Source organism: Rhinoderma darwinii, chromosome 6 (genome assembly GCF_050947455.1).
Source record: "Rhinoderma darwinii isolate aRhiDar2 chromosome 6, aRhiDar2.hap1, whole genome shotgun sequence".
Taxonomy (NCBI): Eukaryota; Metazoa; Chordata; class Amphibia; order Anura; family Rhinodermatidae; genus Rhinoderma; species Rhinoderma darwinii.
Window position 1 is genome coordinate 105,287,482 of NC_134692.1, and position 17,108 is coordinate 105,304,589.

Below are 17,108 nucleotides of genomic sequence, written 5' to 3' on the forward strand. Positions count from 1 at the left end.
ACTATCTGCCATCGCTGCTCAAATTCCGCTGCTAAGTAGACTCTCAGATAGAGTAACCCATTCTTGACCTCCAGTTGTTCCCACTGACTCAACACCTTCAAATGTTCTAGCGATAGTGCTTCTCTTTCCCCTCTGCTTGGCTTTTGTCCTTGAGACACCCAATTTCGGATCTTCACCAAGCTCCTTGCAGTATACTGTATTTTCTGCCAGTAGTGGCATAGCTATAGGGATCGCAGCGGTCGAATTCGCGACCGGGCCACTAAGCCTGGGGGTCCCACGGGCCCCGGTTGCCATACAGCATGCTTCCTAAAGAAATCTTCTGTGCCGTGAAGCCGACACTTCCTGGTTACGGTCACATGGTACACTTAGTGTACCATATGACCGTGTTGACACATGACAAGGCTTCCAGACAGTGGAATGGAAGAGTCGGTGCGGAGGACACCAGATAAGCTGCAGTCTGGAATGTAATGTAATGTCTTGTAATGTATTGGCTGTTTGCGGTGGAGAGGGGGGGGGCGGCGTTAAATCACAGCCCCCCCTCCTCTCTCCACCGCAAACTGCACAATACAGCATAGTACACATGACTCTATGAGAGCGGGGCTGCGGCTGTGTAATACAGTCACTGCCCCGCTCCTGAGTCCTGATGTGTGCGCCGTCAGGATGATGCAATGCGGCCGGCGCTGCACTAATGATCTGCGGCACTGAAGACAGAACATGGCGGGCGAGCTACAAAACACCCCCATGTTCTGTCTTCAGTGCCTGAACCGCCGCTCATTAGTGCAGCGCCGGCCGCATCACCTCATGCTGACCGCGCGTGCACTTCCTGTCAGGAGCGGGGCAATAGCTGTATTACACAGCCGCAGCCCCGCTCTATAACGGCGCAGATCAGAGAAACCTCTCATCTCCACCGCTATTCCCGTGAATGCTGCGATCACAGCGCACTGCAGCATTCAGGAGAAAATGAGAAGGGGGGATTCCCCTTGGATCGCGTCACAGGGAATTCCTGTGACGCGATCGAGGGCCATCCATATATGGGCAGACAGCCCAGGGTCCATTGAAGGACCCCAGGGCTGTCTTACCATATTTCCTGTTAGGGCATACTTGGGTATGTCCTAACAACTGCCTGTGTACTATCAGTACACAGGCTAATGTACTGACCTATATCGGATATATGCCAGTACATTAAAGTTTAAAAATAAAGTAAAAACAAAGTAATGTTAAATAAAAAAAATACACATTCACCTTTTTTACAATAAACATTAAAATAAGTCTCAATACATAAAACATACACATTCAGTATTGGCGCGGCCGTAATAACCTGCACAACATTTTTTTTGCATCATTTATGATGTGTGCGCTGTAAAAAAAATACCATAATAACTGCATTCAATTACTTATTGTGGGGCACGAGGTGCGATGATGAATTTAACCTCCATGTTCCTCACATTCAGGGCTCATTTACACGAGCGTGTTATACGTCCGTGCGACGAGTGTGATTTTCACGCGCGTCGCAGGGACCTATATTAGTCTATGGGGCCGTGCAGACAGGTGCGTGAAACGCACGACATGTCCTATATTTGTGCGCTGTTCGCGCATCACGCACCCATTGAAGTCAATGGGTGCGTGAAAACCATGCATGTCACACAGAGGCACTTCCGTGGGACGTGCGTGATTCGCGCAACAGCACTGTAAAGGATGAATGAAAACAGAAAAGTACCACGTGCTATGATGGCGGCTGCGCGAAAATCACGCAGCGACGCATCATACGCATCATACTTCTCTTCAGAACGCCCAGCTTCTGCCAGATCACGCTGTGACGTCACTCACAGGTCCTGCATCGTGTCAGACGAGCGAGGACACATCGGCACCAGAGGCTTCAGTTGATTCTGCAGCAGCATCGGCGTTAGCAGGTAAGTCGATGTAGCTACTTACCTGCAAACGCTGATGCTGCTGCAGAATCCACTGTAGCCTCTGGTGCCGATGTGTCCTCGCTCGTCTGACACGATGCAGGACCTGTGAGTGACGACACAGCGTGATCTCTCGAGAACACGGCTGTGTCTGCACTGCCAGAAGCTGGGCGTTCTGAAGAGAAGTGGATGATACTTCTCATCAGAACGCCCAGCTAGTAAAAGTATTAAAAACGCCCCGATGTACGCACATAATACACGCCCACTTGGACTTTTACTTTTAAACACACCCACTTGGACTTTTGCAAGCCTCATTTGCATAACTACAAAAATGGTCATAACTTGGCCAAAAATGCTAGTTTTTTTAAAAATAAAAACGTTACTGTAATCTACATTGCAGCGCCTATCTGCTGCAATAGCAGATAGGGGTTGCAAAATCTGGTGACAGAGCCTCTTTAAGTGTGTTTCTGGATCACCATCTGATGATTTAGAAGTCCAGAACCCCTGGAACAACATGGCTAGGTTCTAGCAATAGTTTTTATTAAATCTTGGCCAGAGAGTGGGACATTCATTATAAGCATCTGAAGGGATTTATACTTTTGTCTCATGAACTCTTTTCTAATGTGACTAGTGATCCTGGAATATATATTCTGTGACGTAGATATTAATAAGTCCTAATACAAGGAAAATAGTGTGTTCAAAATGATTATGTAACGTATCCTCATAAATTCCATATTTTCATTCGTAATCATCATTTTGTGTGTACCAGTAGCTTTCACTAAAAGAAAAGAAAAATGTCTGATATGGGCATTGGCACCATGTGTTGGCCATTGTAAGCCCGCAGAGTAGCCATCAACAAAAATCACAAACATTTTTTGGCTGACAAATTAAATCTTTTAAAAACTTTTAATAAATATGCATTTGCATCTAGAAGCCAGTTAACAGCTACTAATATATGACTTACAATGCAGTTTTATAAAACGTAGGGGTAGCGCATTCGGCAACAGTGGGATCCCCATTAATTAGCCACAGCAGAGAGCTACTATAAAGAGCAGCTGCCACACAGAAGTACTTGATGTAGCCATATATTTAATGGTTGCCCATCTATTTAAATGGGTGTCGTGTAATACCATATTTCCACTGAAGGGGAAATAAGTGGCCACCTGCATCTTCACTCTACATACTGCACGCTACTGCACCCAGTCATGAATAGAACATTTGCCATTCATATCCAGTAAATAATAATGAAACCTCAATAATTTAAAAGACCACGGGATGGTTGGAATATTGGCTGTTTCCGTTCCTGCCAATGAGCGTGAAAGGAGAGGCAGTGCGCATTCTCGAAAGCTGCCTCATATCAACTTCTTACTACAGTCTTGCGGTTGGTGAGGTGGACACTTTTAGGGATCGTGAGGATCTAAGTGGTCCCATCCTCACCTATCTAAGATTTATCACCTATCCAGTGTATCAGGGGAAAAAATTTGTGGCTGGAATACATTGGCAATTATTTTTTTCAATAGATCAATATTTTATCTGATTTTAAACGTCTATTAAATCGATTTTTAACCTCTTTTTTATATAGTGCTTTCCTAATACACTTGCCTTATCCGGTATGCTTTAGAAACTCCTCTTTGAATACATTTAACGGACATCTTCAGGAATATAAAATACTGTAACTAGCCCATCCTGTCAGACTATAGACTGCCAGCAATAGTTTAGAGCATCCTGTGGTTGTCAGGGTATACTTTTGACAGCTCAACTTGTTATCCCTTCTCCAACTTCAAAGGTTGGTAGAAATATTCTTTTATTCAATATGGATACACACAAGAATGATATTCAGCCCTTGTGGCAATTAAGATTTCAGCTTGGTGAGTGATCTATGACTTAAATGTTAAATGTGACTTATTCACGATGTCAACCTATTGCTTTACAAAAATCACTCGAGCAGAACAATGGTGCCTGCTGTAGTTGCAGCACTGACAGCTTCAAATATTACATGTGATCTGAATGTCAGTCTTCATAGCATGCTTCAGGTGTTAAATTTATCTGTCCTCTACTTCAAACTTGCCAGGTTTAAAGGCTTATTCCCATCACACAAAGTAATAGCATATCACTAGGATATGCCATCACTTTGTGATTGGCTGGGGGTCCAATTGCTGGGACCCCCACGATCCTGACATTGAAGGTGCCGCAGCGCTGTTTTAGCACTGTCACCTCCAGTTTTTCCCTGCGCTCCCGGCCACCCGCTCTGCAGGAAACTGCAGAACTGCTCCAATCAAATAAATGGGCACCGCTGTACAGGATAAACAGTGAAGGAGATGCATCGCTAAACCAGAGCTGCGGCCCCTTCATACTCAGGATAGTTTTAATAAAAATATTTGAAAGCTTTTCAATCTTGCCACATTGAAAAATGGACTCTGGCATTGCCTAATCATCTGTTGGCGGTAAGTATTCATTAAAGTCTTATATCTGCAAGCATGTATTATGGCTCATTTTGAGTGGCGGCAGGATAAAACATTTTTCAAAGGTCTCTTAAAGGGGTTGTATGAGATTAGAAAATATGGTCTGCTTTTTTCCAGAAACTGCACCACTCGTGTTGATGAGCTGTGTCTAATATTGCAGCCACATTCTAGTCCCAGACACCACAAATAGATGAGTGGTGCTGTGTCTGGAAAAATACTGACCCCTTTTCCTTGAATCAGACACCACTTTAAATATATTATTTATCCTGCGGTAAGTTGAACCATATGATGACAAGAGTGTACTGCGTTTACCACCAGAGATCTTTGTAATGATCTTTTAACATCTAGGCGTGTAACAATGACAAGGGGGCATCTTCTACTTCTAGAGGAAAAGAGGTTTCACCATCATCACAGATGGGGATTCCTTACTGTGAAAGCAGTGGGACTGAAACTCTCTGCCACAGGATGTTGTGGTGGTTGATACTTTGAGTAAGTTCAAGAAAAATATAATATTACAAGTTAGGGCTGGGCAATTATTCAGAAAAAAAAAACGAAACCGATTAACCATCTTAATATTGAGCATTTTGTCTTATTCTGTTCAGTTCTTTCCCGGTTTCAACTGTCTCTGTGTCCGGTCGCTCACGGCTTGGCGCAGACAGGCACGATGACGTCACGGTCGTGAGCGGCTCGGCAAAGACCGGCTTGATGCAGTGACCTTATTGCGCCTGTCTTCACTGAGCCACACAGACCAGAAGGTCAGAGGGAACTCCTCTACTCGTCGTGGGATCGGGGTAAGGGGAGTATGTTTTTTATTATTAGGCACTATTTGGGCTGTGTAGGGGCAGCTATGGGGGCATTATACTGTGTGGGGGCAGTGTCAGGGGCTGTATTATATACAGCAGTATACCGCAGGCTCAGGGGATATATATTCAATGGTGTGGCATGCAAATAGGGGCATGGCTTGCAAAAAGCATGTAAGAAGTATTACTATATGCACTATATGTATTACTAATGTGGTGTATATACATGAAATCTGTGGGTGTGGAATGTCCTTACCCGGCCGGGTGTGTGACTTTTGTTGTGATGTAGAATCACTTTTATGAAATTTGTTGAAACATTTTATGTTTATTAAAAGATATTTATTACTCTTTATCCCTCTAGCCAAGTGCCATTTTTTCCCTTTCTTGCAAATCCCTGTTTTTCTCCCTCTTATTTAAATTCAGTTGGAGAGCACTGTACGTATTGTATTGCGCTGTGAGGGTTTCTCTGAGATTTTACCTTTTGGTTTTTGTTTATACTTTTTAAATATACCCCAAAATGGTGTCATTGAAAAATAGACCTTATCCTGCAAAACAACAAGCCGTCTTACAGCTAGGTCGATGGAAAACAAAAAAGTTATGACTCTTGGAATGCATTGATGCAAAAACGAAAGAAAAATCCTGCGGTCCTAAATGCCGAAGTAGGGTCTGTCCTGAAGGGGTTAATGTTATGGCTGATTTGCGAGCGTGCCTACAGGACAGAACGGACATGTGCAGTGGCGGATTAAGTAGACTATGGGCCCTGGGCTGTTACCCAAACTTGGGCCCCCCTTCTCCCCCGCCGAGCCATAACACTACCTTTTTGTGCAAGCATTAACAAATGGGTGTTACAATTCCCCTTGTCAAAGGGCTGTGTCCCTACATACTGACAGTCTCCAACCATCGCTGACAGTATCACACTGTGCAGGGACACATCCTCCTAACAAGGGGAATGGTAACACGCATTTGTCTATCAGTCCTGGACTGCACAAAGACTTTTAGTGAAACACAAGGATTTCCTATAATAAACATGTCAGGAGCGGTGACAGATTCTCTATAAATCTAGTGACTCACATGTGACGACTCCTCAGATTCTGGTAACTTTTTTCCTCTTTTCTTCTCCATCCGGTCCAGACTTCATGGCGACTTCTCCTGGCCATGACCCATTTCTGCAGAATTTGCCACTTAGATGTCTTCTGTTGCTCACTTTTCCAACATTTCTACACCTATAAACGCAAACAAAATGATCATGGTGCCACAGACTGTGCCTCTAACTATAATAGCACCAAACACTGCGCCCCTGAATATAATTGTGTCAAACACTGTATAGTAAAGCACCACGTGCACAAAGGCCCCTGTATATAGCGTCACACACACAGCCCCCTGTAGATAGCGTCACACACACATCCCCCTGCAGATAGCGTCACACATCCCCCTGTAGATAGCGTCACACACACATCCCCCTGTAGATAGCATTACACACACATCTCCTGTATATAGCGTTACACACACACAACCCCTGTATATAGCGTCACACACACATCCCCCTGTAGATAGCGTCACACACACATCCCCCTGTAGATATCGTCACACACACATCCCCCTGTAGATAGCGTCACACACACATCCCCCTGTAGATAGCGTCACACACACATCCCCCTGTAGATAGCGTCACACACAGCCCCCTGTAGATAGCGTCACACACACAGCCCCCTGTAGATAGCGTCACACACACAGCCCCCTGTATATAGCGTCACACACACATCCCCCTGTAGATAGCGTCACACACACAGCCCCCGCTGTAGATAGCGTCACACACACAGCCCCCCCTGTAGATAGCGTCACACACACATCCCCCTGTATATAGTGTCACACACACAGCCCCCTGTATATAGCGTCACACACACATCCCCCTGTGTATAGCTGCATCACACACACATCCCCCTGTATATAGCTGCGTCACACACACATCCCCCTGTATATAGCTGCGTCACACACACACTCCCCCTGTATATAGCGTTACACACACACACAGCCCCTGTATATAGCGTTACACACACACAGCCCCTGTATATAGCGTTACACACACACACACACACACACACACACACACACACAAACAGCCCCCTGTATATAGCATCACACACACACACAGCCCCCTGTATATAGCATCACACACACAGCCCCCTGTATATAGCATCACACACACAGCCCCCTGTATATAGCGTCACACACACACACACACAGCCCCCTGTATATAGCATCACACACACAGCCCCCTGTATATAGCGTCACACACATCCCCCTGTATATAGCGTCACACACATCCCCCTGTATATAGCGTCACACACACAGCCCCCTGTATATAGCATCACACACACAGCCCCCTGTATATAGCATCACACACAGCAGTGATGAAGGGAGGGAGTGAGTTATGGAGGAATGAAGGGAGGGATGAACAGAGTGAGTGAGTGATGAAGGGATGGGGGTTTGGAAAAGCACTCACCAGCCTGGAGCTCTGTGTAAAAACTTGACTGGTGGGCGGGCCTTCTTTCCTGCAGATATTCTGCTCCTTTACTGTGATAGACGGACCTGATTGGTGGGCGGGGGTCACATGGGCACGACGTCATCAAAGGTCCTTTAGCCTTCAATTCGGAGCACATTTATGTAGAGAGGTAACTTTCACTATCCCGGCTAAGCCCGCCCCGAATTGTTCTGCCTGCACCTTCTCTCTGCAGTGACAGTTAGCAGCGCAAGTTCGCTGCATAGTTTTTATGATTATGTGCAGTTTGGGCAGCAATGGGCCCCCTGAGTGGCTCGGGCCCCGGGCAGCCGCCCGAAACGCCCATATGATGATCCGCCATTGGACATGTGTATAGAACTATACATACGCTTATTACTGTTCTGGATGAGCAGCTACAGTATAGTAGAAAAGATGGCATAATAGCTGGATGCTATGCCGAGTTTGCTTCTGTGGAGCATATCTTTTGTATATGACATTTCACCCCTTTCTTCTTTTATTGTATTTATCAGGAAATGCCCATACATCAAATTTTATATATATTTAATATAATTAATTTAAACTTTTTTCTTTTCGAACAGAAGGACAAGTAAAGGTGAAGGAACTGGACTGGCTTAAGAACCAACTGTGTACAGGTAATTTATTATATAAAATAATAGCCATAAAACATAATTGTCTCACAATTTTCCACTGTCATTTCGGAATAACGGTAAAGGGGCCATATCGATAACCCGCGCTGCAGCCCCTTTGTTCTCCAAATCAGTCGGACCTTTTAAGAGGTTAAATTAATAATTCCAAAATGTCATATATTTTGATACTAACCACCTTCTTATTTTTAAGATGGCATTTTCCTTTAAATTGGATTATATTATGTTGATTTTTAACCTATGTTGCGCTGCTTTCTTTTTTTTTCCTTGTTTTCAGTCACTTGTTTTTGTGTGTATTCAATTCTCCATGCTCTCGTTGCTGCTAATATTATTCTTCTCTGCCTCACTCTTTAAATTTACACCCACATAAAGCAGAAAGGTTCCCAGGAAATAAGAGGGATAACTAGGAGTGCAAACCGCAGGTAGAGCAAGCTTCACAGCTACATACCACATTACAAATCAGCATGACCATGAGATTGAAAAATACAAACAGATGACTTCTACTTGTGCAATTTATAGATCACAATGAGGATAGTAAGACTGAAATTCCCTATGTTGAACTCTCACAAACCTCAAAGGATGATAAAGAAAGAGAACTCAAATCAAATGGGGGAAGGGTTATGCAATAATAGAGCTCCATCCCCTATAAACATAGGTTATGAAATTAAACAGCAGAGTTTTGTACCTGTTTACAGTTAAACTACCGTATACTGCCTTTATCTGTGAGGGAGGACTTTGCAGGCACTATTTATGCGGTAGCACCCTACTGACACTTTTTACCGGAGACTCTCTGATGAGTCTTAATAATGGGGCTTCTAATACATTCACTATAGCCTCGTTCACACATGATGGACTAGTTAAGTATTTTTGGTGTGGATTACGCTACGAAAATCCGGAACAATGTACAGTACAATGCGAGTGTCACAGATAATAGAGTAAATCCACTGTAATATCCGTGGCAAAATCCACATGCAACAAGACGAATTTGCTGCGGATTCGCCACGGAGGTGCAGACAAATTTGTCGCACACATTCTCAGCCATTTCTAAAGAACATGTATTGGTGGAGATTGAAATTAAATAGATGTAACTGAATCTTGCAGCTGCGTATACAATAATCTGAATTATTTTCAGCAATCCCCTATTACGGAATGTTTATCACCGTAAAGGGTTTCTGGGAGGATGTACTATTACACAAAACAAACTAAAAACCTCACTAAACAAATAAATTTTTAACCTCTTCCCGACATTTGTCTTAACTGTACGTTATGAAAGGTGAGGTGTTCCCGCAACATGTCGTACAGTTACTACAAGAAGATGGCGCGGGCTCAGGAGCTTAGCCCGCACGATCATTTTCGAGTGTCAGCCTTAATATTACAGCTAACACCCTGCTGACTGGAAACTAAGTTAACTTCTATCCCTGCCATTAACACCTTAGATGCCGCGGTCAAAAGCGACCGTGGCACCTAAGTGGTTTGCAGCTGGTTAGTCACCCCTACCAAGTTAACGCAGGAGTGCCGATGGCTTCTACGGCAACTGGAAGCCTAACAATGGCCCCTTGATCTGTCAGGTATGGAAACCTATTAACAGGCGACCGGAGGCTGGGCCTAATAGGCTTGCTGTCAGTGTCAAACTGATTGTTCTAATGCATTGTACTACATAGTGTAATGTATTAGAATAGCAATCAGACAGTTGGACCTTCAAGTCCCTTAGTGTTGTACAAAAATAAGAAAGTTTCAAATAAAAAAATTGCGCTTTTTTTCCCTTGTCAAGTCCTTTTATTATTGGAAAAAAGTGAGCAAAACAATAAACTATACGTAATTGGTATGGCTGCATCCGTAATGGCCTAAACTGTCAAATTATTATTTATCCTGCGCGGTGAACGGCGTCAAAAAACAAACTAAAACTGCTGTTTTTTTAGTCACCTTTCCTTCCAAAAATGGAATAAAAACAGATCAAAAAGTCGCATGTATCCAAAAATGGTACCAATAAAAACTACAGCTAGTCTTGCAAAAACAAGCCCTCATACAGTGCCGTTGACGAAAAATGTAAAAAGGTATGGTTCTCAGAACATGGTGACACATAAAATACATTCTTTTCACATAACCGTAATTTTATTGTGCAAAAAGTAGTGAAACCTAAGAAAAATATCTAAATTTGGTATCACCGAAATCATACGGATCGTAGAATATGTAACACACAGTGAACAATGTATAAAAAAGAAACAACTAAAAAACTATGACCGAATTGCTGTTTTTTTTAGTTATCTTGCCTCCTAAAAAATAGGATAAGTGATCAAAAATTAACAAGTACCCCAAAATAGTACCAATAAAAACTACAGCTCGTCCCACAAAAACAAGTCCTCACACTGCTCCATATATGGAAAAACAAGAAAAAGTTATGGCTCTCAAAATATGGCGACCCGGAAACATGAGGGGTTTTAAGTAGTAAAACATATAAAAACTATATAGATTTGGTATAGCCATCATCGTACTGACCCGCAAAATAAAGTTAAAGGGGTTTTCCGGGGGACCAAAAATTGCTTTGCATTCATATTTTTATTGTGTAAAGAAGTCACTTACTAATGTACTCAAAACACTAGTTCCCATCACGTAACTGTACGTAATTTTGCGGGAAGAGGTTAAACGCATTTCCACGTAACAGTACGTGAAGGAGATGGAGCTATCTCAGGAGCTGAGCCGGAGCTATCTCAGGAGCTGAGCCAGCGCCATCACTGCCGGGTGCCAGCTGGCACCCAGATGTAACAGCCAGGATCGGAGCTAGCCTCGGATCTGGCCGATTAACCCTTCACATGCTGCGTTCAATAGAGATCGCAGCATGTGAGGAGTTTTTAGCCACCGGCACCCCAGCAACGTGATCGCTGGGTTGGCGGTGACTGCAATGGCAACCGGAGGCCTAATACTGGCCTCCCTGTCTTCCAGCAAAAGAAGCCTCCTATGCCCCTCACGGCGGCGGGGCTTAAAAGGCTTCCGGTACCATCGACAAGATGGCTCCGGCTCAGAAGCTGAGCTGGTGTCATCAGCAGTGGGTATCCGCTGTATGTTACAGCGGACACCCAACTGTATCGGCAGGAACCCGGAGCTAGCTCCGATTCCTGCCATTAACCCCTTCGATGCAGCGATCCAATGTGATCGCTGCATCTTAGTGGTTTGTAGCAAATTGGCAGCCCGCCATGCGATGGCAAGGCTGGCAACTGCTACTATGGCAACAGGAGGCCTAACAATGGCCTCCTGTCTGCCATTACGGAAGCTGATTAGGCTCCACCCGGAGGCGGAGCCTAATCGGCTTGCTGTCAGTGATCAACTGACAGTTCTAATACATTGCACTACATAGGTAGTGCAATGTATTAGAACATCAAACAAACAGTTGGAGCTTCAAGTCCCCTAGTGGGACTAAAGAAAAATGTAAAAAAAGTAAAAATAAAAGTTGTAAAAAATACAATAAAAGTTTCAAGTAATAAAATAAAACACAATCGCCCTTTTTCACTTATCAAGTCATTTATTATTGAAAAAAAATAATAAACCATACATATTTGGTATTGCTGCGACCGTAACGACCTGAACTATAATAATATTATGTTATTTTTCCCGCGCAATGAACGCCATAAAGAAAAACTAAAAAATACTGCCATAAATGCTGTTTTTTTGCTCACTTTGTCTTCCAAAAATGTAAATAAAAAGTGATGAAAAAGTCGCATGTATCCAAAAATGGTACCTATAAAAACTATAACTCGTCTCGCAAAAAACTAGCCCTCATACAGCTCCATCGTCGAAAAAAATTAAAAAGATATGGCTCTCACAACATGGCGACAGAAAAAATACATTCTCTTTACAAAAGTAATTTTATTGTGCATAAAGTTGTAAAACATAAAAAAGTGCTATAAATTTGAAATTGCCGGAATCTGACTGACCCGCAGAATTAAGATAACATGTAATTTCTTATGCGTGGTGAACGCTATATAAAAAGAACTAAAATATGCCAGAATTGCTGTTTTTTGGTCAACTTGCCTCCCAAAAAAAAGGATAAAAAGTGATCAAAATGTCGCATGTACCCAAAAATGGTACCAATAATAACTACAGCTCATCCCGCAAAAAACAGCCCTCATACCACTACGGCTATGAAAAAATAAAATAAGTTAGGGCTCCAATAAGTCAGGAAAGAAAAATATCCAGTTGTGCAGCCCGAGGGGAACATTTCTTCTGTTTCAAGAGGCGAATTATCAAGGCACTAAAATTAGGGAACCACAAAGGGGAGAGTCCAAACATATCTGCTGGAAGCGATGGTGCCCAAATTATACCAGGACAACACTTCCCAGCAAAATTCCCCAAATTCCAAAGGTGCAGAGTGTGGACCAGAAGGGGGATAAGGAAGGACATTTATCACAGCGTAAGGCTGGATTCACACGAGCGTGTGCGTTTTGCGCGTGCAAAAAATGTGGCGTTTTCCATGCGCAAATGGTCCGTGTGTCATCAGCATATGATGCGTGGCTGCGTGATTTTCGCGCAGCCGGCATCATTATGACACTGTTTACTACTGTTGCGCGAATCACGCTGGGCACCCGGAAGTGCTTGACTTCAATGGGTGCGTGCTCCGCGAAGCACGGCCAAATATAGGACATGTTGTGCGTTTCACACAGCGGACATACGCTGCGTGAAATTCACTGACAGTCTGAACGGCCCCATTCATTAACATAGGTCCTGTGCGAGGCGCGTGAAAATCACTCGCGTAGCACGGACGTATTATACGTTCGTCTGAATAAGCCCTAACACACATCTATGGATTATTTTATTCTTTTTTTTTTTACCTTATTATTATACCACCTGACTATGCCCCTGATGTACTATGCCCAGCTTACATATGCCCCCACATTATAAACACCAGTAAGACTCCCAACAAAACTACTACCAAGCAAAATCCACGCTCCAAAAGCCAAATGGCGCTACCTCCCTTCTGAACCCTACAGCGTGCCCAAACAGCAGTTTACTTCCACATATATGGCATCACCATACCCGGGAGAACCCTTTTAAAAAATTTTGGTGTGTGTGTCCCCAGTGGCACAAGCTGGGCACGACATATTTGCCACTGAAATGGCATATCTAGGGAAGAATTTTAATTTTTACTTTGCACCTGCCGCAGCGCAATCATTTATGGAAAAGACCTGTGGAGTGAAAATGCTCACTACACCCCTTAATAAATGCCTTGAGGGGTGCAGTTTCCAAACTTGGGTCACTTCTCAGGGGTTTCTTTTATTATTTCACATCAGAGACTCTGCAATTGTGAACCAATACCGTGTAAGTCATCAAATTAGGCCTCAATTTTACATGGTACTCTTTCACTCTTGAGCCTGGTCGACTCTCCAGGCAAAAGATTAGGGCCACATGTAGGGTGATTCTAAAATCGGGAAACACAGCATAATGATTAGAGAGCTGTCTTGTTATGGTGGCACAAGCTGGGCACCACATATTGGCATATCTATGGAAAAAAAATCCTATTTTCACTCTGCAACATCGAGTGCACATTTCTGCCAAACACCTGCGGGGTTAATATGCTCACTACACCCCTAGGTGAATACCTTGAGGCGTGTTGTTTCCAAAATGGTGTCACTTCTGGGGGCATCCACTGTTTTGGTCCCACAGGAACTTTGCAAATGCGACATAGCGCCTAGAAACCAATCCAGCAAAAGCTGTACTCCAAAAGCCAATGGCGCTCCTTCCCTTCTGAACCCTACTCTGTGCCCAAACAGCAGTTTATTACCACGTGTGGGTTATTGCCGTACTCGGGAGAAATTGCTTTACAAGTGTTGGGGGTTCTTTTTTTCCTTTATTTGTTGAGAAAATGAAAAATTTTGAGATAAAACTACGTCTTTTTGAAGAAAAAGGATTTTTTTTATTTTCACTGCCCAATTCTAATAAAATCTATGAAACACCTGTGGGGTCAAAATGCTCACTGCAACCCTAGATGAATTATACAAGGGGTGTAGTTTCGTGAATGGACTCACTTTTGGGGAGTTTCCACTGTACTGGTACCTTAGGGGCTTTGCAAAAGCGACATGGTGCAGAGAAACCAATCCAGCAAAATCTGTACTCCAAAAGGCAGATGGCACTTCTTCCCTTCTGATCCTTGCTAATTTCTACAAAACACCTGCAGGGTTAACATGCTCACTACACCCCTAGTTAAATGCATTGAGGGGTGTAGTTTCCAAAATTGGGTCACTTCTGGGGGGTTTCCACTGTTTTGGGCCCACAGGCGCCCAGAAACCAATCCAGCAACATCTGCACTCCAAATGGCGCTCCGTCCCTTCTGAGCCCTGCCGTGTGCCCAAACAGCAGTTTATGACCACATATGGGGTATTTCGGTTCTCCAGAGAAGTTGCTTTACAAATATTGGGGTTTTTCCTTTATTTGTTGAGAAAATGAAAAATTTTGAGCTAAAGTTACTTATTGGAAAAAAAGGATTTTTTTTATATCTTCACTGCCCAATTCTAATAAAATCTATGAAACCCTTGTGGGGTCAAAATGTTCACTACACCCCTAGATGGATTCTTCAAGCAGTGTTGTTTCCTAAATAGTCACTTTTTGGGTGTTTTCACTGTTTTGGTTCCTCAGGGTCTTTGCAAATGCGACATGGCCTCCACAAACCATTCCTACTAAATTTGAGCTCCAAAAGCCAAATGGCGCGCTTTCCCTTTTAAGCCCTGCCTTGTGTCCAAACAGCCGTTTATGAGCACACGTGGGGGTATTGTTTTACTCGGGAGAAATTACTTTACAAACGTTGTGGTGCTTTTTCTCCTTTAGTCCTTGTGGAAATTAGAAAAAGTTAGCTAAACCTAAATTTTCTTTGAAAGAATGCAGATTTTCATTTTCACGGGCTAATTTCAATAATTTCTGAAAAAAACCTTCAGGGTCAAAATGCTCACTATACCCCTAGATAATTTCCTCAAGGGGTGTAGTTTCCAAAATGGGGTCACGTTTGGGGGATTTCCACTGTTTTTGGCACCGCAAGAGCCCTTCAAACGTGACATGGGGCCTAAAATATTTTCTAACAAAAAGCAGGCCCAAAATCCTCTAGGTGCTCCTTAGCTTCTGAGGCCTGGGCTTCAGTCCATTAGCATACTAGGACCACATGTGGGATATTTCTAAAAACTGCAGAATCTGGGCAATAGATATTGAGTTTCATTTCTCTGGTAAAACTGTCTGTGTTACAAAAAAATTGATTCAAAATGAATTTCTGCCAAAAAAATATGAAATTTGAAAATGTCACCTCTACTTTGCTTTAATTCCTGTGAAATGTCTAAAGGGTTAAAAACTTTATAAATGCTGTTTTAAAACTTTTACGGGTGACGTTTTTAAAATGGGGTAACTTATTGGGGGTTTCTAATATATAAGGCCCTAAAGCCTGCTTCACAATTGAACTGGCCGCTGTAAAAATAGCCTTTTGACATTTTCTTGAAAATGTGAGAAATTGCTGCTAAAGTTCTATGCCTTGTAACATCCTAGAAAATAAAAGGATGTTCAAAAAATGATGCCAATCTAAAGTAGACATATGGGGGATGTTAATTAGCAACAATTTTGTGTGGTATTACAATCTGTCTAACAAGCAGATACATTTAAATTTAGAAATATGCTAATTTTTGCAATTTTTCGCTAAATGTTGGTGTTTTTCATAACTAAATACTGAATGTATCGAGCTAATTTTGCCAGTAACATAAAGTACAATGTGTCACGAGAAAACACTCTCAGAATCGCTTGGATAGGTAAAAGTATTCAGAAGTTATTACCACATAAATTGAAACATGTCAGATTTGAAATATGAGGCTCTATCCTGAAGGTCAAAAGTGGCCAAAGAGTGAAGGGGTTTATTAAAGATTCGGTACTAAATTGTGCCGTTCAAATCCGGTGAATTATTCCCCGGAGTCCTGGAGCTTTTCTAATATTTATGATGCGCCGACATAGCCCCACGTGACTGAAGGCTTGCTTCCTGTTCTGTTCCTGTCGGTGTATTATCAATAGCGTGACCGCAAGGGGCTGTCACATTGCCTATTGCTGGAGTCCCCGAGCAGAGCATCAGCTAGCGCTTTGCTCGGGACTCCAGCACTGCTCATGAAATTTGGTCAGTCACTTCAGGGGTTTCCTATAGCGGGAGTTCCCGAGAAGAGCATCAGCTGATGCTCTTCCTGGGGACTCCAGCATTGCTGCCAACATAGCATCAGCTGATGCTCTGCCCGGGGACTCCAGCGATAGGAAACCCCTGAAGTCACTGTCCATATATGGACAGTGACGTCGGCAGCAGTACTAGAGTCCCGGAGCGCAGCATCCGCTGATCTGTCTGGGGACTCCCGTACTACTGCCAATGTCACTGTCCATATATGGACAGTGACAGCTATGTTGGCAGCAATGATGGAGTCCCCAGGCAGAGCATCAACTGATGCTCTGCTCGGGAACTCCAGCTATAGGAAAGCCCCAAAGTCACTGACCAAATGTCGGTAGCAGTGCTTGAGCCCCAAGCAAAGCTCGGGCACTCCAGCAACAGGCAATGTGACAGCCCCTTGTGGTCATGCCATTGATAACACACCAACACGAACAGCACAGGAAAAAAGCACTCAGTCATGTGGGGCCGTGCCGGCGGGTCATCAAAGTTAGAAAAGCTCCAGGACTTCCGGGAACAATTCACTGGGTTTGAACGGCACCATTTAGTACTGAATTTTTAATTTAAGTACATTAGTAAGTGACAACTTTTTACATAAAAATATGAATTT

The 17,108-nt window shown here is 43.3% G+C and overlaps 1 protein-coding gene across 1 annotated transcript in view; it reads left to right on the forward strand.

Moving 5' to 3' along the window:
* The window catches only part of METTL22 (methyltransferase 22, Kin17 lysine), a 228,847-nt gene that overhangs the window by 125,009 nt on the left and 86,730 nt on the right, over positions 1-17,108 (forward strand). The window contains exon 7 of the mRNA XM_075831314.1: positions 8,269-8,322. Coding sequence (XP_075687429.1) covers positions 8,269-8,322 — 54 coding nt within the window. The remainder of the gene's footprint in view (positions 1-8,268; positions 8,323-17,108) is intronic.